This window comes from Lepus europaeus, chromosome 2 (assembly GCF_033115175.1).
Source record: "Lepus europaeus isolate LE1 chromosome 2, mLepTim1.pri, whole genome shotgun sequence".
NCBI classification, from domain to species: domain Eukaryota; kingdom Metazoa; phylum Chordata; class Mammalia; order Lagomorpha; family Leporidae; genus Lepus; species Lepus europaeus.
In genome coordinates, this window is record NC_084828.1 from 88169274 (window position 1) to 88195812 (window position 26539).

A 26539-nucleotide genomic window follows, 5' to 3' on the forward strand; every position below is an offset into this window, starting at 1 on the left:
TTGAGGTAATATCTATCTGTGTCCCAAATATTCACAGGGGAAAGAGTTATTTAAACCCTGGTCATATCACTGGAATTTGCAAGTCTCATTAAACACAAAAGCCCACTGTCGGGAATACTGAATTTCTGGACTGGCAGGCCTGCCACTTATTAATGTGAGTCTGTATGAGCAACAATCACAGATGGTACAGTGTAAGGATATTTCAAAACAGAAAACAGAGATGTCTAGAAATTTAAAAAAAAAAAATGGTTAATTGAAGGAAATTAACAAAATAGGAGTCCCCAACTTGATAACCTAAACAGAATCTGCAAACAATGAAGTGAATCATATTTTCAAATGTTCCAAGCATTTCTAAATCTCATTTTTCCTTGTCTTTTTTCTGTTCATCACTCTCCAGCATGAGAAAACAAAGACTTCCCAAAATTAACAAACTTGGTGCCGCCTCTTAAAGCCTTAATTAGATAACACTGCTAAGATTCTAGCATTGAAAACAAATTTGTTCCAAGCTTGGTTAAACAAGATAAAATGCTGACTGACAGATTATCTTGTAATAAGTCAGTTTGGCACCATGGAATATCACAGTATTTCACTAAAAATTTATAGTAGAACAATGCATATATTTTATGCTAAGATGTTAGAACCCAATTTGCAAAATAAGAGAAACTGTTAATGAATCTGTAGTCCAGAGAAGTTATTATCAAAGGCTTCATTCTTCTGTTGAAAGATAACTAATCTTATAGTTAACAATTTTATTTTGTATTACTTCTCAACTGCCTCCAAAAATGCTATTAGTACCACCTGTTTGTTATCTTGCTACTTTCTTCATCAAGTTAAATAAAAATTTGATGTATGTTAAAAACTTTCCCAAATTAGGCTTTTTCAACACCAAGAATAAATGCCAGTACCTAGCATTCATATTTTAATGTAATCTTCTGACCTATTCCAAGGGAGTTGCAAAATCACATGCCTACATGGTGCTAGAAAGATGAACTAACAGTAGGCAGCTCTTGTTGTAACCATTTTAATACCTGTCTAGCCACACTTTTTTTTAATAAACCCTTTGCTGGCAACGTAAAAGAAACAAAACATGTGACTGCAACACCAGTAGGGCAGTCTGTGAGTCACTGTTTTGATTCATGCTTCCTAAACCTATTTAAAACACCCTGGAGCATGATTAAATGCCTTAACAGTTAACCTCCCTCAGAATACATTTATAAGGTCAGATTCACAGGCTCAGAATTGGAGAGGCATGAACACCATTCCTCCTTCACAGTGCTCTCCCTTTCTCTGGAACTCCAACTTGTCTTTCCAAGCTTGGAAATAATTGCCTCACAACTCCAAGATTACTTTATTCCTCCCTCACCGCTCCCCACCCCTCTTTGACCACCTGTGTTTTCAGGTCTACCTAACAAAGTATCTAACTCAGAAGTGTTTGTTAATATATCCACCTTCTTTCAGATCCAAGTATAAAGCCTAAGGCAAGAATATTTATGGCACACAGTGAATATGACTGTTCAACTGAATTTTGATTCTCTTTACAATCAAGTCATTTAATAAGAAGTACACGATAGGACAAACCAACTAAATTAACCTGAATCTGTGACAGAAATAAATTTCCTGATGACAAGAAGTTGACTAGAGCACAATAAAGAAGAAAATAAGAAAAGGTGCCTCTTTGGTACTCCTTTTCCAAAAACCCTTCAAACTCTGTACAACATCAGTAACAGTAAAATGCCTCATAAAACACCAGAAAGTGTGGGGCTATGACTTCTAGGGCGATAGCCACATGTGAAATGTCACCTTAGCATTTTCCAGACAAGACAGTCACTACTGTGTCAATGATGGTCTTCAGAGTTAAGCCTCAGGAATTTTAGGCTTACCTCTAAGATTCACCTAATTCCTACACTGGAACCAGGAACTTACCTATATCAGCATGTTAGAGCACCAACTGTAGAGTTAGAGCTGGAGAAAGTTAGAGGGTAAAAAATAACTCAAGGCAATGATTTTTAAACTTTAATTTCATAAGAATCACCTCCAGGTCCGAAACAGGGCCCAAATTATCAGGCCTCACTCCGGAGATGAAAATAGATGTGAAACTCAGGAATTTGCAATTTTGGGAAACAGTGTAGCTGATTCTGACAAAAATGGACTGAGGTCCATAATTTAAAAAACACTGTCTTAAAAGATCGCCTATCTAACCCCTAATTTTACAGAGGTGAATGTCAAGGTTTAAAAAATCTATTACATCCAGCCCTCCATGCAGGCAGTATCAATAGGTCTTCTGGATCCACTGAAGTAAACCAGAAAATTAGAAGCTTTGACTTGGTATTAGAATCTGAGTTATGGGCTCAGCAAACGAGGAAGCTATCTGGAATGTCCACCTCCACTACAAGGAATCGATGTTTTCTTACAGATGCAGAAAAGTACACACATTTCCCTTTTTCCTACAGATCTGATGCTGAATAAACCATCCTTTATATTTTACTCCAGGATTTATTTCAAAGCCATGAGCACAAAATGTAGAGGAAGAAAGATTGCTTAAATGCTTAGGAAATGCACTGGTCTGTATGTACACAAACGTGATGTCAAGATTTCCAATGACAGTGTCCTTCATTACCTGTGTCATGGAGGTGAAGCCGCTCCTCACTCTCTGAGAAGGGAGGAGACCTGGGCCTGTGTCTCCTTTCTCTGTGCTCACCTTGCCCACGGTCCCTCCCACATACTGATTCCTTGCAGTGAAGCCCTGCTTTCTGTGAGGACACAGGTGAAAGTCGGTCTTGGTGTCGGGACCGTTTTCCCAAATTCCGAGTTCGATGGCCATTGTTAGCCTCCCAGTCATCAGACACAGTGGTCAAAAACACCTCACCACTGATCTTGGGGAGCGGAGGTCTCCGGTGCCTCTCTTGACCAGACCACTTCCTTTCATGCTGCTCCCTGTTACCGTGAGGATCATCCCTCCCTTCACCCCAGCTGGAGGACGACAGGGATCTCTGTGACGAACAACGCTCATCCTGATCTTCCAAGGGCTCCAGTGGAGGATCTGGTTTCTTCTTCCTTTGCTTCACAGTCTTTCCATCACCTTGGAGTCTATGAGACCTTGAGTATCCAGAACCCAATTCTCTGGCCCTCCTTGACCTTGGCTGGTCTGAGTGGAGGTGGAGGGATGTGAAAAATGAAAATGCAGATTAACTTAATGAGAGTATGAACTCATTACACATGGCAAGTCAGGGCCCAAGCTTAACATACTTTAAAAATGGAGAAAACTGCTTTTTTAAAAAACTCAAATTCAAGAGAGGAGACAAATATTTACTAGAATGGTCCATGCACTCATGAGGGATTCTGGGTACAGAGCCACAAAGATAAAAGAAAACTAATAATTAAGTGAAAACAATTTAAAACTGAAATAAGAATTTGATTATGATTAGGTAGAACTGAGAGAGTAGTTCAATATTTGCCAATAACAAAATTATAGCCAATAACATTACATTCTATTTATAAAATAAGACTGGAACTAGTAAAAGGAAAAAGTAAGCTTTTGATTTCAGAGGCTTTTGAATTTCTTATTGGAAACGACGATACAACTTTAGTAGCAAGTTGCTAGTTTCCACTTAGTTCCAAGAGTTATGCAGAGATTTTAGTATTCCTCGATCCGCACACTCACTCACAGAGACCTGTAAACATCCCAGTCACTTCAGAGAACTACACTGCAGCTCAATTTGGGAAAGGAGGTAGTACAGGAAAATCTGAAGTAAGTAAATGACCCTGTTATCTCTAGCTAATTCTTTTCTCAAGATTAGCAGAGACTTAACAAAGAAAAAATTTAAAGGAGATGCTACAATTGAAAACAAAAAAGGAGTGGTGATTTCATAAATGTACCTAAGAAACCTTTATAAAATTGTATTGTTTCACAAAGAATTCTAAGTATGTAAATTCTAAATACACAAGTTCCCAAGTTTAATCTAACAACAACAACAACAACAAAACCAGCACACAGGTAAGTACTTTTGTCATGATTTTCAATTAATATGTAGTGAAAACAAAAGAAGCAAATTAATACGTACTTTTCAAGAAAATACAGATCTTTAAGATTTTTCTGAAACTTTTACAATATTTTGGAAATCATAAAAGGAAATCTTGGGGCCAGCACTGTGGCATAGTGGGCAAAAGCCTCCGCCTGCAGTGCCGGCATCCCATCTAGGTGCTGGTTCTAGTCCTGGCTGTTCCTCTTCCAATCCAGCTCTCTGCTATTGCCTGGGAAAGCAGTGGAAGACGGCGTAAGTATTTGGGCCCCTGCACCTACATGAGAGACCATGAGAGACCTGGAAGAAACTCCTGGCTCCTGGCTTCAGATCAGCCCAGCTCGGACCACTGCAGCCATTTGGAGGGTGAACCAGCGGATGAAAGACCTTTCTCTCTGTCTCTCCCTCTCACTGTTTGTAATTCTTCCTCTCAAATAAATAAGCAAAAATCCTTAAAAAAAAGGAAATCCTACTTCCATGGATAATTGATAAAACTGCTAAGATATGTTCTCTGTTGGAATTAGCAATTCCTGAATTGTATTTGAAATAATACCATAATTTGATAAGATATAGACAAAATAAAGAACTATAAGTTTTTCTTAGTTTTTGGGTTTCTTAAAAAACTTTAGTTGATTTGATACTGGTAATCTGATTAGGGTAGAGAGCAAGAGGGAGAAATATATTAAGCACACCACTGATATCATAAATTTCCACTAAAAAGCCTCAAATTCTTTCTTTTGCTTTCCAGGGGGGGGGGGGGGGAACTGCTTCAAAGATAAATTAGACTGAAATCTGTCTTCTGCAGAAGAGGCATTTAATCCAGCAGTTAAGAAGCCTGCTTCTTATACCAGAGTCTTGGGATTCAATTTCTGGTTCTGGATCCTGACTCCATCTTCCTGCCAGTGCAGCAATGGTGATGGCTCAAGTAATTGGTTTCCTGCACCCACATGGGAGATTTGGATTGCATTCCCAGCTCCCAGTGGCTAGGAATTTGCTCTGTCAGTCCTTTTCCTCTCCCTCTCCTTCTCTACCTCTCAAATACATCTTAAATTAAAAAAAAAAAAGGCCGGCGCCGCGGCTCACAAGGCTAATCCTCCGCCTTGCGGCGCCGGCACACCGGGTTCTAGTCCCGGTCGGGGCACCGATCCTGTCCCGGTTGCCCCTCTTCCAGGCCAGCTCTCTGCTGTGGCCCGGGAGTGCAGTGGAGGATGGCCCAAGTTCTTGGGCCCTGCACCCCATGGGAGACCAGGAGAAGCACCTGGCTCCTGCCATCGGATCAGTGCAGTGCGCTAGACGCAGCGCGCTACCGCGGTGGCCATTGGAGGGTGAACCAATGGCAAAAGGAAGACCTTTCTCTCTGTCTCTCTCTCTCACTGTCCACTCTGCCTGTCAAAAAAAAAAAAATACAAAAAAAACAAAAAAAAAATTAAAAAAAAAATCTGCTTTCTAACCAGTCTGTAAATTAAAAGCTTTTTTCTTTATATTTTAAATTTGGCATAAATTAAAAAGTGAAATAGAACAACTGCTGATTATTAAACACAAAGTACCTGGTCTTTTAACCAAATCATTAAGTCTACTTTGACAACTAAGAATCAGTTGACTACTACAGTGAATTAAGGTAACAGTTACCAGCTACTTTAATGACAATCACAGCCAGAGGACATGGTTTACAATGTTAATACCAACATGTCCAGGGAGCTGAATAAGCACCCCAAAATGAAGGGTTTTTCTTTTTTTGGCATACATTTGTGAGATTTGATTGTTATTTTTTATATTTTTTCTAAACAGTTACCTGACACTAGTTTTACTTTAGGGAAATGTGTTACAAGTATTGAAGAGCTTTCACAAACTTTACCGGAACTGTTTATTCTCTAGTTTACCTGCTGTGATATCTTTTAATCTGGGAAAGAAAAAAAAGACAGAAGTGAGGAATCTGTATGAATCCTTTAATATCCCTTCTAGTTAAGAACTGAGATCTTCATGTTTCTTGAGACCAAGTTATTTGGCAAATATAATTAATCTCTCATTGCCAATATATTCAAATATTTATATCAAGAAAGATAGATGGATACATAAGTATACATGTATCTACATTTTATATGTGTGCTTCCATATTTGTCTTTCAAAACAGTTTGAATTTTGTTAAGGTATACAACATACCATATTATACACACATAACATTGATATGTGTATAAACAATAATGCTTTTAGAGTTAGAAGACCTTTACCAAAATTACATTATTTGATCTTTTCAATACCTATGTGAAGAATGTGTTTTAGAATTCCATTCTACAGATGAGGAAAAAAAAGGCTTACAGAAGTTATAGTTGATAATTTTGTTAAAATTAAAATGGTTTTAAGAAAGGAACAAAACTTGAACCAGTCTTATGACTTCAAAGACTATAACATTGAAAACAAAAATTATAACAATTCAGGACAATGGTTTTGAAAGAAAAACATGGATTCACAATGAAGTATATATACCATTTCACAATTGATATAAATTTGAGAAATATTTTAGATAATTTCAAATGATAGACAATCCACAAATGATAATTATTGAAAGATTATTGCACATATAAGATATAAGCTAAAACAGCCAATATTTATGCAATAATAAATTATGATTATTTAAGTCAGGAAAAAAATCAAGTTATACATAAAGATAGAGAAGTACAATTAAAGAATATTCTAGATGTGTTGGGAAAGGATCACTGCAAATGAATACAAGAATCACTTTGCAAATATGAGCTGTGGAACTCAACTTGGGCTCACTGGAAGGCACACAAATGAGTATCATATGCTGAAAAATGCATAACTGCCCAACCACATCACAGCTGAGGCAAGAAAAACTGGGATATTTACACATACATGTTCAATAATCTTCAGTTCCTCATAAACAATCACATATGCCACTCTCCACTGCTTTACAAAAGCGGTTAAATAGACCATTTTCATAACTTTAAACTGGCCCTAAAAAAATAATAAAACCTTAACATAGTCTCCTACTCTAGAAATATCAACCAGGATGATAACAAAGAAGTCTGAGTCTCAATTCAAGTTACTATTAGGCTTCAATAAAAGTAGTAATTCAATGTGCTCAATTACTGCCATCCTAATATTTGTACGATTTAGAAGTTTAAAAGTTACTTTTAGAAAGAAAAGCAGAAATGAAAATAAAAACAAATGAAAAATTTAGAAATTATTTCTAAGATTTCAGGTGAGAAGTTATCTCTTTCTGCTCTGCAGTAAGGAAAAATATGTCAATAATCCTTTTTAAATTACATATTTAATTTTATCAGAAAAACACATTCAGAAAATTGCTATCAAACAAGAGATAAGCGTTTCACATAAAGAAGAAAAATGCATAAAGAGAAAATTAATCTTCTTACAAAATAGGCCACGATAGAGCTGAGCTCTATGGACAGTAAACTTAAAGCAAAAAATGGCGACTGGGAAAGATTATACTTGAACTCCAACAATGTTACCATCTACATATGCAATCTTTTCATTCTATTTATCAAAGATAAACACGTACTTACTCAGTTTATGCAACTGAATTATATAAAAGCAGTTAACAATTAGTTTTCAAGCCCCTGTAGGAGCACTGACCTTAAAAATCATTACTCTCAAAATTGTCTTTAGGTTGTATACACTCGTTACTCTACAATTGGTCTCTAAGCTGAACTCCAATAATACTTATACTTGAAGCTATAGAAAATGTCTTTAGACAATCTGTGAAAAGAACCAAAGGATACTTGCAAATACTCATTTCCCAACACACTGTCAAGATAAAGGGTCACCGTCACAACTACCACTACCATGTCATCACTCCACTGCAAAAGCAGACACCAAAGAAGCGAAACTCCAAAGGAACTGCTCTCCCTCAGAAATTATTCTACTTGGTAATCAAATAGCAAAGAAAGCACCAAAGGCAAAAAATGAAAAGCAAACCTTAAAACACTGTTATTTGTTAAATTACTGCCACCAGCAAGCTAAATCATTGGCATACGATTAAAGACAAGAAAGCACGGAAAAAGCTTTGTTACCCAGTAACCAGTGGTGCAATTCCTTTATTCATACATCATACCACCTTGCTGATTAAAAGTACTGCCCAGACTTCCTTGAGAAAGGTAAGAGATATTCACTCACCATTTTCCATACCCCATTTTATGTGCTTTGAATTTAATACAGCATTCCAAGCAGCTACAACCCACAGGAATGCATGGCAACACTACTCAAGTTTTAACAGTTATAAAAATGTCTCTGCTTGTCCAACTAGAGGACAAGCAGATGAATTCATTAGATTCACAGAATCCTGCCACAAATCTAAATGTGCTCAAGTGTCTGGGGATAAGAAAAACTTTCCTAGGTCCCCAAGGTCACTTTAGGTTCACTAAGGTCACTAAGGTTCCCTAAGGTCACTTTAGGGACAAAACTAAAAGGGAGTCTTATGGTCCAGTCTAAGGATAGAGTGGGTTATGCTGCATCATTGTTACCTCCATCTTCATAATAGTAACCATCTCCATATTCATTGGCTCCAGAGAACTCTGGAATGTGTTTCTTTCGCCTTTTCTCTTCCTGTAACTCTTTTTCTTGCAAAAGGCGAGCTATGTCCTGCAAGGACAAGAAGGAATAGAAGTAAGTACCATCAGAGAATGAATGTGGTATTTGACATTCCATAGCCAAGTTTTTATGGGCTCTGCCCATGACGCTCTACATTTTCTGGCATTAATCTTTTTTTTATTTTTTATTTATTTTTTATTTTTTGACAAGCAGAGTGGACAGTGAGAGAGAGATAGAGAGAGACAGAGAGAAAGGTCTTCCTTTGCCGTTGGTTCACCCTCCAATGGCCGCTGCAGCTGGCGCGCTGCGGCCGGCGCACCACGCTGATCCGAAGCCAGGAGCCAGGTGCTTCTCCTGGTCTCCCATGGGGTGCAGGGCCCAAGCACTTGGGCCATCTACGACTGCACTCCCTGTCCACAGCAGAGAGCTGGCCTGGAAGAGGGGCAACTGGGACAGAATCCGGCGCCCCGACCAGGACTAGAATCCAGTGTGCCGGCGCCGCAAGGCAGAGGATTAGCCTGTTGAGCCATGGCGCCGGCCTCTGGCATTAATCTTATGCTCTCCTTATGCCATGGATGATTGCTCAACAGGAGAGGCACAAGAGCTAGATGAGACAGACAGACTTTCTCTTTTTTTTCTAAATTGAAATTTAAATCTAACTCAACTGAAAGACAATCAATGGCAGTACTTGCAAAGCTGGCTGTACAACAAGATTCATAAATAACTATTTGTTGGCTTCTCTTCCAAACTGAGGATGCATTAAATCTATATAGGGAGAAACCTATAAAACTATATATTTATAAATAATTTCAAAATGCTTAAAAAGAATTCCTCCAATGGTTCTGATTTAACTTGCATTACAGTAACACTGTCTGAACTAAAAAGGAGAAAAGAAATCTTCCTGCTCTTTCTTCAACACAAGCAAAGTTTAACAGTTACTATGTTCAGAGCCTACAAGTGACAGTGACAGACAGCTTTCTAACACCATGCCTTCAAAGATCACCATCCTTTATCGAAACTAAAGCGCATACGAATAAATACAAGAAAATTAAATTATAAGTGCTCAAAAAGGGCTAGAAATGTCTGTATGGGTATAAAAGAGGGAATATAATTTTCTTCTTGAAGAAATTAGCACAAGACTTTGTGCTGTGTTAGGCTTTGAACCAAAAATTGAAGTCCAATAGGCCAAAAAGGGAAAGAGAACATCAGCAAAGCTGTGAACATTTTAATGGCCACCAACCTGCGAAATGGCCAACTGGAACATTTGGGTACGTGGAGTATAAAGAACAGTGGGGCCAGAAAGTCAGTAACACCAGATCAAAGATAGTCCTTTAGGTAATAATTTTCTTAAAGAATTATTTACTTTATTTGAAAGGCAGAGCAATACAGAGAAGAGGAGAGATACAAAGAGATTTTCCAGCTGTTTGTTCATTCCCCAGATGCCTTGTCAGCACTGAACCAGGCTGAAGCCAAGAGCCAGCAACTCCATCCAGATTTCCTACATGGCAGGAACCCCAAGTATTGAGACATCCTCTGCTGCCTCTTAGGTCATCAACAGTAAGCTGGATTAGTAACACAGAGCCACCAAGACAAATCAATGCTCTGATATGGGATACAGGTGTCCCAAGTGGCAGCTTAACCCACTGCACCACAACACCTTACAGATAATCTTAGGTCTGGAGTCTACAATGTAGGGGTGAAGGATTACTAAAGGTTTTGAATTATAAAGCTAAAATGTTCTGAATCTGGAGATTCACAAAGTCCCATAAAATATATAAATTTTTATGTTCAGTTATACTTTTCTGGAGAGAAGTTCCATAGCTTTCATCAAAATCTCAAAGGTTCACACAAATATGTCAACAATCTTCACTGGTACAAATGCTACTAACAATCATAACAATCATAGGTAATTTGAGATATTCACTTTTTCATATGCATAAGGAACACATGAAATACTTAGAAACTGATAAATTTACAGCAAAAAGTAGTATTCTTCCTTTTGAAACTTCCTCAGACGAAACAAAAAAATACAGTAAGATGGCAAAGCAACTTCAAAAAATTCATTCTGAGTGACTCATTTTTTTTAGTTATGGAGAAACACTCTGGATACTGAGGCTACATAAATTAGCATTAATTATCCATAACCTCAGCTGTTTTCAAAATACTCTCCCAAATGTGACTGTATTAAATATGGGCCTAAATTCAAGCATAAAACATACTATTGATTTTAACTGACACACACACACGTGTGCATGCACGTGCATAGTTGGATACATAACGCAGTTAAAAGTCCACCCTGCACTGTAGTGTTAAATGCACAAAATGATGCAACTATAGATGAGAGGTAAATGATAAAATCCTACTTAACAGAGTATATTTTTCACATAAACAATTCTAAATTCTTAATACTTTGATGGAAAAACTACCATATAAGTGACACCAGGAGAGACATAGTAACTACTGATAAGAATTTATTTAGGTTTAAGTTCTTCATCTGCATAATAAAAAGATAGAACTACTCACATTTTACTTATATATTTATTTGAATGGCAAAATGACAGAAAAAGAGGTAGGAAGAGGAAGAGAGGGGGAGAGGAAGAAGTGCGGAGAGGAAAGAAGAACAGAGGGAGTCTGACAGCTATTCCAGTACCAGACTACAGGTTAGGCCAGACCAAAGTCAGGAGCCAGGAATTCCATGGGGGTCCCCCACATGGGTGGCAAAAACACAAGTAGTTGGGTTATCATCCTTTGACACCTGAGAGCATTAGCAGGAAGCTGGATGGGAAGTGGGGAATGGCAGGGGCTCAAAGCAGGCACTCTGATATGGGATATCAGTGCCCCAAGCTATGAGTTAACCTGCTATACTACAACACCCACCCTATTCAATCTTTTTATATATATATATATATTTAATTTATTTGAAAGGCAGCAACAATTACAGAGAGGGAAAGATAGAAAGAGATCTTCCATCTACCAGCTCACTTGCAAATGGCCACAACAACCAGGGCTGGGTCAAGCCAAAACCAGGAGCTAGTACCTTCATCGAGTCTTCCAGGAGAGTAGAGGGGCCTAAGCACTTGAGCCATTCTCTGATGCTTACCCAGGCACATTAGTAGGGAGCTGCACTGGAAGTAGAGCAGACAGGACTTGAACTGGTGTCCATATGGGATGCTGGCATCACAGGCCGTGGCTTAACTCACTATGTTACGACGCTGGCCCCATCCCATATTGAATCTTAAAGTCAACACTTTAATGTATCCTTTTAATGTGCAACACTTTAATGTATCCCTTTAATAAACCTGTGTTTACCAGGTGCCAAATACTGGACCATATTTATTACTTTTGATGTCTTACAAAGAAATACTTTGATCAACTGAGGAAGAGAGATGGGGTTGAACAGATGGCTTGCTCCCTCTGAAGTTATTATATGCTATAGAATTCACCAAATTTGTATAGTGTTTACTGAAGAAGTGGGAACAAATGCTAACACTTCCTTGAGCTGTCATGTTTACTAAGCATTCAACAGCTCTTTTTCCTAAGTGGTTTATTTTATGATAAACAAAAAATTTCTCCTGCTGTAACTGAGGAAAATACAAAGAGGAAAATAATTTCTGCCCAACTGCCAGCATAAATTATTAAACTATACTCCAGGGACCTTATAATTGCTTTCCTGCTACTGAATTTAGTCCTAATAAATACAGAGTTATAATAAGCCACTCTCCCAGTATGAAGAACTAGGAAAGAAACAAGAATTATGCTTCCTCTTTATAACGCATTAGTCGTCAAAGAAAGTGCTTTTAATCAAGTGCAAAAATAATCCTCATAGGTGTCATGTAACTTAGCACCCAATCCTTTTTTGTTCTAAGTTTTCAGCTATTTTTTTCCTTCTCCTCCTCTTTCTCCTTTCTTTTGAGTGGCAAAAAGTCAAAGAATGAGTGTGTGTGTGTGACAGAGACAGAGAGAGAGAGAGAGAGAGAGGGAGAGAGAGAGAGGAGGGAGGAGAAGGGGAGAGAGGGAGACAATGAGAGGGAGGGTGAGGGTGAAGGCGAGAGCGCACCTGTGAGAGTGAGAGAGAGAGAGAGTTAGCTCCCATTCATTGGTTCACTCCCCAATAACTACTACAGCTAGGGGCTGTGCCAAGGCCAAAGGTAGAATAGGGAACTCAATCTAGGTCTTTCTCCCACATGTGTAACAGAAACCAATTATTGAATCATCACTGCTGCCTCACAAGATACACATTAGCAGGAAGCTGGAATCAGAACCTGGAGATGAGTACTCTACCTATATTATAAGAGACCCCATTTTGTCATCAGTAACTATTACATAAATTTTTAATTTTTCAAATTTATTATTTGAAAGGTAAAGTAACAGAAAGAGACAGAGAGATTTTCTACCCCCGAGTTCACTTTGCAGATGCCCTTGAGAACCAGGGTTTGGGTCAGGAGGAAACCATGAGTTCACATTGCTGGCAAGAGACTTAAAGACTTAAGGCTATCACCCATTGTCTCCCAGGGTGTGCATTTGCAGCAAGCTGGACTTGGGAGCAGAACTGGGATTGAATCAAGGCATTCTCATTTGGGATGCGGATCTCTCAAGCTGTGGCGTAACCACTGCACCACTGTGCCAAAGGTCCACCACAAGGGATGTAGGTATCTTAATTGCTAGATCAAATGCTCATCCCTCAGTTTTAAGTAGTATCTACCTAGATGAGAAGAAAAGGTATGTTAGACTACAGGAAGGAAAGGACACATAATTCAATAGAAACCTGTCACTATATTATACATGTTTAGAACTGGTCAGATCTCCCTACTTTCCAACATTATGGTGTAGCAGTAATTTCCTCTGAAACCAGCTAAAAATGTCAGTTGTTAGTCACAGTGTTGGAACACAGTTAATCAGCCTCATCATCGTTAATAAAAACAACCTCTTTGGACCTCAGCTTCCTTCCTGCTAAAGGTTAATCTAGAATGGCATTTCCTGAGCTCTGTTTCAGAAAACATTGATCTCAAAAAGTTCTACCCTGTAACTGCCGCCCTCTCCTCCCCGAAAAAAAAACCCACAAAGCAGTCAAAAGAAGCATGTAGTATATCTAACTCTTTAAAATGTGCATTAGTGTATTTAAAAACTTTTAAAGATAGAGATTCTTCCACCTAGTGGTTCACTTCCCAAATCACCACAACAACCTGGGTTGCGCCAGGCCAAAGTCAGGAGCCAGAACTCCATCCAGGTCTCCCAGGTAGGTGTCAGGGACACAAGTACTAGGTCATTATTTGCTTTCCAGGTGCATAAACAAGAACCTGGAAGGAAAATGGAATATCCAATACTTGAATCAGGCACTCATATATGGGAAGAAAGCATCCCAAGCAGAGCTTTACCTGTTAAATCATAAAACTAGTCCCAAGAACCTATTTTCCTCCTGAAACCAAGGATTTCCAAATTTACTGGTAGAATACTTTTTTTTTAACCATAAAAAAAAATATAAACCTTAGGGAACCAATGTTGTATGTAACGTGTGTTTAGGAATTAATTCTTTCAAACAATTAGACAAAACTAATCATCAATCATTACAATAATAAACTGTAACACAGCTATAGTCAGAGAACTTGAAAATAATGGAAGAGATACTATTTTTTATATAGAACGCAAAACAAAATCTGAAGAAGGCACATCTGAACTTGTTAATGTGACTTGCAAAGGATATAAGCATGAAGCTAGAAATGTAAGCATGAAGGTAGATTTTTTATGTATGTTATATGATTGTTTTAACATTTTCTAAATAGCAAACATTGCTTTTATAATGTAAAATAAAAACCATTTTATTACAGAAAACAGAAAAAAAAAACCTAAAAGTCCTCTTATTTTCTTTTAAAAGCCCTTTTCATTTAGTTTTTAATTAATCAGGTAGGCTTACTTTCGGTCAATATGTAGAAATAACTGGCCCACAGATGATTGCCTAATAAAATAAACTTATTAGAAAGGGAATGTACTACTGTATTTCACCTCTTTTTCTGTTACCCAAGCTCATCCAACTAGAGAAAAATTGAACTATAACCATAAAAAAGGGCACAGTTAAAAGATCTCTAGAAAGCTAGAGAGTTGTTTTAATGAAAACATGGATTTATTGATTCCCTTCAATGGGCAAAACATCTAGCTGCCCAGTAGAGACTTGGGATACACAGTCAATAACCTTTAAGTTCCCATCTATCAAGCATTAAAAGCAAACTGAGGGGATGGCACCGTGGCGCAGTAGGTTAATCCTCCATCTGCAGCACCGGCATCCCATATGGGCACCAGTTCCAGTGCTGGCTGCTCCTCTTCCGATCCAGCTCCCTGCTGTGGCCTGGGAAAGCAGCAGAAGATGGCCCAAGTGCTTGGGCCCCTACACCCGCAAGGGAGACCAGGAAGAAGCGCCTGGCTCCTGGCCTTGGTTCGGCACAGCTCTGGCTGTTGCGGCCAATTGGGGAGTGAACCAATGGAAGGAAGACTTACGGAAGGAAGACTTTTCTCTCTGTCTCTCTCTCTGTCTGTAACTCTACCTGTCAAATAAATAAAGTTTTTTTTTTTTTTTTTCAAAAGCAAACTGATTAGTGTAATGTAAGCAATGTAAGCATGCAAAGACTGATGCCCTAAGAGAGACAGGTGTTAATATAAACAAGGTTCCATGGAACCCTTTCCACAAATGATGTTCTAAATACAAAAATGGCCCTTGGCAGAAAAAAAGTGTCCCGCCCTTGATTTATAGAATTTGTATCAGGGTTACTTCTCCCTTAAAATCTTCACCTCTACCCTACAAAGGCAGTGGATTTCAGAACTAGGAAATCTTGGGGTCAGCATTGTGGTATAGAGGATAAAGCCACCAGCATTCCATAAGGGTGTTCGTTCATGTGCCAGGTGTTCCACTTCGAATCCAGTTCCCTGATGATGGCCTGGGAAAGCCAGTGCAAGATGGCCCAAGTACTTGCGCCCCTGCCACTCATGTGGGAGCCCCAGATGAGGCTCCTAACTCCCGGCTTCAGCCTGGCTCAGTCCTAGCCATTGTGGCTACTTGGGGAATGAACCAGCAGCTGGAAGGCCTCACTGTCTCTCACACTTCTCTTTTCTCACACCTCTATTTCTTTCTCTCTCCCCTCTCCATCTCTCTTGCAAATAAATAAATCATAAAAAAAAAAGATTTCCTGAGTTTAAAACAACCAATATGATTACCAAATAAACCATCAGAAGGGGTAAACAAGAAAGCCAATCCATTAGATTGCTAATCCTTATTAATTAGCAATTAGCATATTCATCTAACTCAATGGGGATCTCAAGGGAAATATAATCCCAAAAGGGTTATCCTATAAAACCAGGAAAACATTATACTATCCATTTTATGGGAACAAAAACATCAACATAACTAAAGAACAGAGAGGAATAATTTTCTCAGTTAGAAGCCTCCCTCCCACCTTCCTTTTTGGTAACATATATACAAACCTATTTTCAAATTTCCCAAGCACAGGAAAATGTTCAATAACTTCAGTGTATTCCTATTTGAGCTAGTCTCTGAATATTATAAATTTGTATAAATATTAGAAGATGAAATTACAATCACCTCGAGTACTATTAGTAAGTAAGCCCATATTAGAATCACTTTTTACTGTAAACTGGTTACTAAGTTTATCCCTAAACAGTTCACTCTATTAAAATGGTTTCAAATTGTTGTACAAGTGTCATAAACTTTTCATGATGTTTGGCCAGGCTAATATTTACTTAAGCCAAAAAAAAATTTTGTTTTTATAAAATAGCTAAACATTACCACATATTGAATCTAGGTTCAAACACTATGGGGCTGGTGCTGTGGCATAGCGGGTAAAGCCACCCCTGCAGTGCCAGTATCCCATATGGACACTGGTTCGAGACCTGGTTGCTCCACTTCTGATCCAGCTCTCTATGGCCTGAGAAAGCAGTAGATGATGGCCCAAGTGTTTGACCCCTGAACTCACGTGGGAGACCCGGAAGAATCTCCTGGCTCCTTGGGTTTGGATGGGCCCAGCTCTGGCCATTGCAGCCATTTAGGGAGTGAACGAGCAGATGGAAGATCTCTCTCTCTCTACCACTGCCTCTGCTTCTCTCTAACTCTGCCTTTCAAATGAATAAATAGATCTTTAAAAAAAACACATATATATGTCCACAAGGAGTCAAACACACTTTTATACAGATACACATAATAATTACACACAGTTCTAATAAGTTATTAAATCAACCACACACTCCTTGATTTCATTAAATAACAATCGAAAATGCTTAGGCTGTGAATGAAAAGAAGGATCCCAATGGAATTATTCACTTTTATTAACCACAAGCTGATACAGTTAGTACACCCAAAGACTACAAGCCTCCTCAAGAGATGGCTAGCAAGAAATTCAACTATACAATCAAGACACTGCTTAAAAGAGTCTTTTAAAAAGACAGACAGGGGCTGGCGCTGTGACATAGCAGTTAAAGTTGCCGCCTGCAGTGCTGGCATCCCATATGGGTGCCAGTTGGAGACTTGGCTACTCCATTTCCGATCCAGCTCTCTCCTGTGGCCCGGGAGAGCAGTAGAGGATGGCCCGGGTTCTTGGGCCCCTGCACTTGGGTGGGAGACGTGGAAGAAGCTCCTGGCTCCTGGCTTTGGATTGCACAGCTCCAGCCGTTATGGACAGTTGGGGAGTAAACCAGTGGATGGAAGACCTCTCTTTCTCTTTCTCTTTCTCTGTCTCTGTCTCTGTCTCTGTCTCTGCCTCTCTGCCTCTCTGCCTCTCTGCCTCTCTGCCTCTCTGCCTCTCTGCCTCTGTGTAACTCTGACTTTAAAATAAATAAATAAAAAAAAAAAATAAAACAACAAACAGGAGGAGGGGGCAGGAAAGGGAGAGAGGACGAGACAGAGACAAAAGGAAAAAGGAGATGGAAAGACAGACTCCATGTTAGTAAGAAGACAAAAAAACTTCTTAAACTTTTCCACATCTGTCTCCCTGAATGGGAATACTACTTTTCTTACATAAGTGCTCTATTAATAAACAATAAAATTATACTGTAACAGAACTGGAAATATGTGCTAATTCAACCACACAAAGTTGTATAGCTCCACTGCTTCTCAAGAACAGTGCTGTTTAGAACAAAAATACGTCCCAGGAAGAAAAAGGCCTTAGCCTCCATCTTTTTATTTTGGGGGATCCCAAACTATCTGGGTGATTTGACCCCAAAAGTCTCTGAAGGAGATACAGATGAAAATCTGGAGAGGAATTTTCCACAACCCTGTTACTGAATAAGAAATTATTAACTGAGCAGACTCCACAGAATAGTGAGATGAGCATAGAGAGGAAAAATAAAAGAAGTAGGACAGTTAATGAATAACAGGAAATGCTCCCTCAAAAATTAGCCAGAAGAATTTGGAATCTGCACTACTGTCTCAGTCTTTGTCTTCTCTGTCTCTGAGGTATCCAGTTTCCCATGGACAAAAATGAACAAGAGCTGTCACATATCCTTCGATGAAAAACTTTACTAACAATTTTTTTTCATTTATTATTATTATTAACAACATACTAGTCAGCAAAGAGTCACATTTCCCACTATAAAAGAACATTTGGCACAAAAGCCATCTTCTAAGGTATGAGTTAAAAAAAGTCAAAAAGTCTGAATGAAGGTCTTCATCATTAAACCTCCATAAGTGGATTTCTCATTTAACATTTTCACTCTACTAGGAAGGGAGAAACCACTGTAATAGGTCAAAAGTAGTAGAGTACAAAATAGTGGGAGGCCTAGAAAGGCATATAAATACTTAAGATCCCTCAAATATACCACAGTGGAATACACAGAAGCCTATTACGTTCTCCCCTTTCTAATTTAACACATATCTCTAAATACGAGATCAGGGCTGTTCTAAAAAGCAGGATTGTTTGGGGCGGAGGTGGCAGTGGCAGCAAGAAAGCCAAAAGGAAAAAAAGCCTTTTATACATGATTTCATTTAAACCTCACAGCAACCCTTTAGGATATGTGCAACTATTATAATTTACTCACTTTGCAACCTCAGGTTCTGCATGGTTAAGTGAGATGTCACCTCAAGAATTTACTTTTGGTTGGCTTTATGAAACTACAGGTTAAACCCCCGCTTGTGATACCAGCAGCCCATATCAATGTACGGCTTGAATCCCAGCTACCTTGCTTTGGACAAGCTACCTGCTAATGTGCCAGGGATTATGACCCACATGCTTGGCTCCCTGCTACCTATTTCGGGGACCTCTACAGAGTACAAAGTTCCTGGTTCCAACATGGCCATCTCCAGCTGTTGCAGCCATTTGGGAGTGACTCAGAGGATAGAAGATATTTCTCTCTCTTCCTTTCTCTCTCTCTCCCTTTCTTTCTTTAGCTTTATCTACCAAATAAATACGTAAATTAAAAATATTTTTAAATAGATGCCACTAGATATAAATTAATGAACTAAAATTTAAAACCAGGTCAGTCTGATCGCAAAGCTCACATGTTTATGTTGTGTCACAGAAGGACTAAATCAGAAACAGTCAGGAGACCCGAATCAGACATTTCTCTGGCATCTTTTCATAACTTGGGTCTAGTCAGAAATTTCTTTAAGACTTCATTTCCTCATCTGATAAATGGAGCTAATCACTACTCTGGCTTACTTTATCATGAGATTACTTATTATGATTACTATTTAAAGTCCATATGTCTAAAATAAAGTGTTTACGTTTCTCTTCCTATTCTGTGTCCCCCTGAATGGGGGGAAAATCACATGACACAAGTAGCATTTATAAAGAAGGCAACTTCACTCTGTTATTTTTTAAATAGAAGTTTTCCTGTCTACAAAAGATAATCACTTCTTTCAGTTCACATTTCCTCCCCAAAGCAAACTCTTTATCAATGAAAGGCAACTCATGTTGTACTAAGAAAGAGCCTCCTGTGTTGAGAACATGAGGGATCTAAAAATCCCTAATTCTTATGTACAATTCTGATTTCCACATCACTAAGGTCTATGTTTAAAAGAAGGAACTAAATACACTCATACCAGGTGTCTCTCCTTTTTACGGTTCTGAACAAGAAGTCTTAGAGAAACAAGGGTGGTTCTGTGGGATGGAAACACATGCAGGACAGCTTACTCATGACCCTGATCATGCCTTCTGGATAGGATACACCTACTGAATATACACCAGTCTGCCCAGAATAGCCCCAGTTTATGTAATTATTACTAGCACCCACTTTTCAGCATTCCAAGGTCTACCTGGGGTGGCATTAACAGAATATACATCCTGCAATTTAAAATGACAAATCATTTTCTTCCCTTTTACAAACCAAGAGAGTGGCCATGACACTAGCATGACAGGTATGAAGGAAGGCTGACTGAATTGATGTAAACTGAAATGAACTAACTGTAAAGAAGGGTTGAGAATATAAACACAGGAGCAAATTAACATTTACTGTAAATGCTAGTCTTCTCACAAGCTAATCATTATCACTAATTGTAGTTACTCAGGTTTAAAAAATGTAATTTAAAAATGCATACAGAATCAAACAGATTAGCTCTCCAAGTCAAAACATCATAAATAAAAAAGGAAGGTGAGAGAGAGAGAGAAATACCCTGTCACAGCCTCACACAGGAGTATTTACTCCCTGACTCTACTCCAGGCACCATGTGGGATCTCTCCTCTTAGAAGTTGCAAAAATAGGCCGGCGCCGTGGCTTAACAGGCTAATCCTCAGCCTTGCGGCGCCGGCACACCGGGTTCTAGTCCCGGTTGGGGCGCCGGATTCTATCCCGGTTGCCCCTCTTCCAGGCCAGCTCTCTGCTATGGCCCGGGAAGGCAGTGGAGGATGGCCCAAGCGCTTGGGCCCTGCACCCGCATCAGGAGAAGCACCTGGCTCCTGGCTTCGGATCAGCGAGATGAGCTGGCCGCAGCGGCCATTGGAGGGTGAACCAACGGCAAAAAGGAAGACCTTTCTCTCTGTCTCTCTCTCACTATCCACTCTGCCTGTCAAAAAAAAAAAAAAAAAAGAAGTTGCAAAAATAACCCAGACATAGATATCTTATAAGCTGAAAAATGCCCTCAAAATTCACTTTCGACCAGTATCTCAAAATGTGACCCTATCTGGATATAGAATCTTAACGATGTAATTGATACTAAATTAGTGTAGCTCTTTAATGACTGGTGTCCTTATAAGATGATGAGAGAGCACAAAGATAAACAGAGGAAAGTGGGTTGTCTGACAACAAAGGCACAGGTTGAAGTGATGCAGCAGCAAGTCAAGGAATGTTAAAATTGGCAAGAATCACCAATAGGCAGTAGGAAGGAATGAATGATCCTTTTCAAGAGGTAGCTCTACTTCTGATGCAGCTCTCTGCTATGGCCTGGGAAAGCAGTGGAAGATAGGCCAAGTCCTTGGGACCCTGCACCCATGTGGGAGATCTGAAGAAGCTCCTGGCTCCTGGCACAGTTCCAGCTGTTGCGGTTAGTTGGGGAGTGAACCAACGGATGGAACAACTCTCTGTCTTTGCCTCTCCTTCTCTCTGCCTCTCCTTCTCTCTGTAACACTGACTTTCAAAGAAATAAATCTTAAAAAAAAAAAAAAGAAAAGAAAAGAAAAAGAGGTAGCATCTTGGCACTGGCACTGTGGCGTAGCAGGTTAAGCTGCTGCCTGCATTGCTGGCATCCCATATGAGTGCCAGTTCAAGTCCTGGCTGCTCTACTTCTGATGCAGCTCTCTGCTATGACCTAGGAAAACAGTAGTAGATGGCCCAAGTCTTTGGGCCCATGCACCTGTGTAGGAGACCCAGAAGCAGCTCCTGGTTCATGGCTTCAGACTGGTGCAGTTCCAGCCACGGCGGCCAATTGGGGAGTGAACAAGCAGATGGAAGACCTCTCTCTCTCTCTCTCTCTGCCTCTCCTTCTCTCTTTGTAACTCTTTCAAATAAATGAATAAATTTAACAAAAATAGGTAGCATCTTGATTTTACACTGCTAATCTTCAAAATTGTGAAAAAATCATGTGTTGCCTTAAACCACCAAATTTGCGGTGATCTTTTTTAGCAGCAGCAAGAAACAAATACACGTTTATGCATATCCATTATCATCTCTCAAGACTTCAGCCGTTCCACAACTGATCATGAGAAAATAATGATCCACGCAGGACAATACTTGTACTACTGCTTCCCAAATGAGAGTTCTGCTGAACATCCAGCACACCTACACAGAACCCATGAATACCAAAAAGGATTTTGCTCTAGATCTGAGCACCCTTTCCTCCACTGGGTGGAGGACATTAACTAAGTTGTACCTCATCCTTCTTCTCCTGAATGCGTCGTCTCTCTGCCTCAATAGTCAGCTTCTCCTGAATTTCCTGAGCAATTTCACAGTCTTGCTGTTCACTAAAAAACAAAAAACAACATGAATAAGGAATATAATGGATAATTGTTCCGAAAAATAAAGCACAAATTATTGAGCACTCACTATGAGCCAGTGCAGATTTATACCTCACTTAGTCATCAACACAATGAGCACAGAGGTTGAAACTGTCGCATCGTACAGATGAGAAAAGTTGAGACCCAGAGATGTTAACACCACTTCCCCAAGATCAGAAAGAAATATGCGGCCAAACCAGAATCTGATTCCCAGACACGACTATGGAATGTCCAGTTTCTCCTAGAGCTCATATCACTTCACTCTACTGAGGCCACTCTATAGAAAGGTATGTTTTCCTGAGATTCTACAAAGTTGGTGCAGACTGTACAAATAACGTCCAAAAATACTCAATAGTGTACAGAAAGTTTGTGCGAGAGCTCACTAAAATGTCATACTACTATCTTTAGTTGACCACAGCAATATAACTTTAAAATAACTTTATAAATGTTTTATCATTTCTTTCATTTTTAATCGCAAACATAACTAAGAAATTATGCTTCAGAAAAAGGACAGAAACAGTGTAAGTTACTCAGCTTTGGTTACCTGTAGAAGCTGTTGTGGCTAATACCAGTTTTCTTAACACTCTGGCCACTAAGTCAAACACTGAATGCTTATGCTATCTTATGCTTTGTTGTTTGATTGGTTTTTTGACTGGTTAATTCAGTGGTTTTTTGCATTCATGCATTCAACCAAACTTAAACAGCATCTACATTTAACACTGAGGATATAAAAATAAATAATTCTTTATTATACATTCAAAAGCTCATAATACTATATTCTAGTGGGAGAAACCAGGGAAATCATTGTTAGGGGAAAGAGATCCTTTAAAGAAATAGTTCCCAGGGCTGGCACTGGGTTGTGGCAGGTAAAGCAGCTGCCTGCAACGCCAGCATCCCATATGCATACTTGTTTGAGTCCAGGTGCTCCATTTCTGATACAGCTCCCTGCTAATGGCCTGGAAAAAGCAGCAAAAAGGGCCCAAGTATTCAGGCACTTGCCAAACCAGATGAAGCTACCGGCTTCTGGCTTTGGCCTGGCCTGGCGCTGGCCTTTGCAGCCATCTAAAGGGTGAACCAGTGGATGGCAGATCTCTCTCTCTCCCCCTTTCTCTCCCTCTCTCTATAATTCTGATTTTCAAGATAAATAAATAAATCTTTTAAATAAAATAAAGAAGCAGTTCCCACAGAAAATGGAGTTTGGTCTTCTCAAAAATGGTTACAAAATTTGGTCCCAGGTACACAAGTCTTCTAGTTTCAAGCTTAGAACTCTGGAATGTGATAGCTATGGGGAGCCAATCTTTTAAAAAACATTGCACCGGCGCTGCGGCTCAATAGGCTAATCCTCCACCTAGCAGCACCGGCACACGGGGTTCTAGTCCCGGTCGGGGCACCGGATTCTGTCCCGGTTGCCCCTCTTCCAGGCCAGCTCTCTGCTATGGCCAGGGAGTGCAGTGGAGGATGGCCCAAGTACTTGGGTCCTGCACCCCATGGGAGACCAGGAGAAGCACCTGGCTCCTGCCATTGGATCAGCGCGGTGCGCCGGCCGCAGTGCGCCAGCCGTGGCGGCCATGGGAGGGTGAACCAACGGCAAAGGAAGACCTTTCTCTCTGTCTCTCTCTCTCACTGTCCACTCTGCCTGTCAAAACAAACAAACAAACAAAAAAAAAAAACAACAAAAAAAACATTGTTAGTCACGAAAAGTGGAAAAAAAAGAGCTGACAATCTAAAAAGATGATGCAATAAAATTCCAATTTTTATATGTAGTTCATTTGCTAAACAAATATATTCCCTCATTTATCTCCTGCCAATCGAACTTACAATACTCATAAGTCTCAGTGTTCGTGGCATATTCTATGTTTAATAGCAGTCTTTTATAATTGTAAAAGAGTTGAGAAGTGGGGATAGAATAAAAACCTAACTTTTCTAGAGGAACTGAAATTCAAATATTCTATTCTAACAAAACAGAGTAAGAAATGATTCTCATTTACATGAGGAAATCTTCATTTTGAACATGTTTGGAAATAGGTAGATATAGGTAAAAAGTAGATGTGTACATATACATGCTAGTGTGTATGCACCCACCATGGAAGAAGGAGAGCAAAAGAATACACAATACAGCAAGCACAAGCCAGAAATAGTAAGACTTTTCTTTTTTGTAATCAGTAGGAAAATTACTAGACTAGAAATCTGAAGCCCTGGCTTGTGGCCTTGCTTCTATCACTAATGATTATGCCTTCTCATGCCATTTTATCAACTATAAAAACATCTAGCCTGAATGACCTTATGTTAAAAGTCTAATATTCTAGGATTTTTATATGTTCAAATAAAAGAAATGGAAATAAACAAAAATCTACCCATAGCAATTTCTATTTAGATTTGCTCTTTTCATTTAACTTAGAATAATTTAGAATTATACACAAAGTCATGGCTTTAGTTTAAGGAGTTCTCTACCTGCACTTCCCAAACAAATGTAAGATCTATACAGCTCCAAGTGACTACTATAGGCAAGGTAGTAATAAATGGGCAGAAAGCAGTAGCACAGCAAAGAAAGCAAATCCAAATGAAATACTGAGGGTCACAAATGACACAGAAGATATATTTACTGGTACAGCAGAGAAAGATGTAAAGATTTAGTTGAGCTCAGTTATTTCAAACTGTATTTCCAAGAAGAATCATTTCTAGTTACATCAGTGAATTATACAGAATCCTGAGGAAGCAAAACCAAATGAGAAAGGAGTACAAAATCGTCAGGAAGTCTTACTTTGGATGATGGCCCCAGAACCAAAGCTGAGTGAATCGTTCCACTTCTGTTAAAATCTCTAGCATTTCACCCACCCCACAACATCCAGTTGTCAAAACTGCCAGAGAATAAAAATGAAAGACTTCCTTCCAGGCAAGAACATCCTCCCTGGTTCTCTCATCTGGGATCTATAAACCACTACTCTCCAATTCCTGATTTGTATTTCACAGTACTTTATTTTATAAATCACTAACATTATCCTAATTTTGAACCTTAGACTTCTGGATCAATCTCAGAACAATCCTTCCTAATAGATAAGAATCAATACTATAAAGGGCAATAACCTAGAACTCTAGAACAGTCTTTAGTTGGCTCTCAAGATCTTCACTACAACTGTGACACAGCTTCAGAACATCCCAAATCAGTCTATTCCTCTTTATATCTCAATTACCATTATCCTTAATTCAGGCCTCATTATCTTCTCGATTTTCTCTACCACCATTGTCTAACCAGTTTCCTCATCTCATTTGTCCACTGCTCAATAGCTACTTTCAATTTTACCCTTCAAGCCTTTACCAACCCAGTCCCCACAGAAGGTCCCAAACATAACCTGTAACTCTTTTCAGTGGTTGCCTATTCCTTGTAACATAAAATCTAGGGGCATGTACTTGGTACAGTGGTTAAGATGCCACTTAAAACACCCACATCCTATATCAGAGTGCCTAGTTCAAGTCTAGGTTCTCCTGCTTCTGATCAAGCTTACTGCTAATGCACAGCCTGGGCAGCATCAAATGAGATAATAGCTCATGTACTTGGGTCACTACTGTGCATATAGGCAACCCAGAGTGCCAGGTCCCTGGCTTCAGCATGGCCCAGTCCTGGATGTTGTGGGCAGATGCAGAGTAAACTAGCGAATGAAAGATCTGTGTCTATCCCCTTGTCTCTCTGCCTTTCAAATAAAATGAAAATAAAAATTAAAAAAAAAACACATTTAATTTTTTAAATGTACCTAAATTCCTTAAATTATGTGACCTTTTATAGTCCAGTTTTTGCCTACTTTTCAGGTTGCATCTCCTACTTAACGCTATCCTAATTATATTATGCCCCAGGCAATTCTCAACTTCTTGCAGCTACCAAGAGATTCCTGGTCTTTTTGGCTACTGCCCTTATACTTGCTATTCTTTCTGATAAAAATGGCTTTCTCCAATTATCCTATAAATTCCTAATTAGCCATCAAGTTTCAGATTAAATATAGCACCTGTTCTGTGGAGGGTTTCCCATCTCATTTTCTCTTCATAGGCATGAAATTTACAATTCAATTCTCTGTGAATCTTGCCTGTATTTCTAGACATACAATATGCAGGGTGTTTTCCTGAAGCTCTTAAAGGCAATAGCTACATGGCCCAGCAACACGGTATAGTAGGTTACACCTCCACCCATGGCACTGTCATCCCATATGGGTGCCAATTCTTGTTCCGGCCGCTCCTCTTCTGATCCAGCTCTCTGCTTATGGCCTGGGAAAGCAGTGGAGGATGGCCCAAGTGCTTGGGCCCCTGCATCCACATGGGAGACCCAGAGGAGACTCCTGCCTCTGGATCAGCCCAGCTCTGATCATTGTGGCTACTTGGGGAGTGAACCAGCAGATGGAAGAACTCTGTTTCTCTCCCTTTTGCTGTAACTCTGCCTCTCAAATAAACACATCTTTAAAAAAAAAAAAAAAAAGCAATAGTTATTATGTCTTCTTCCCTCTGGCCTCCTATGCCTTTCAAGGCACCCAGTTTAAAAGTCAA

The 26539-nt window shown here is 39.4% G+C and overlaps 1 protein-coding gene across 1 annotated transcript in view; it reads right to left on the minus strand.

Annotated features, from left to right (window-relative positions):
• CCDC50 (coiled-coil domain containing 50) overlaps positions 1 to 26539 on the minus strand; it is a 78794-nt gene that overhangs the window by 21336 nt on the left and 30919 nt on the right. The window contains exons 4-5 of the mRNA XM_062210136.1: positions 21886 to 21976; positions 8519 to 8636 (exon numbers count right to left, since the gene is read on the minus strand). Of these exons, the coding sequence (XP_062066120.1) occupies positions 8519 to 8636; positions 21886 to 21976 (209 nt within the window). The remainder of the gene's footprint in view (positions 1 to 8518; positions 8637 to 21885; positions 21977 to 26539) is intronic.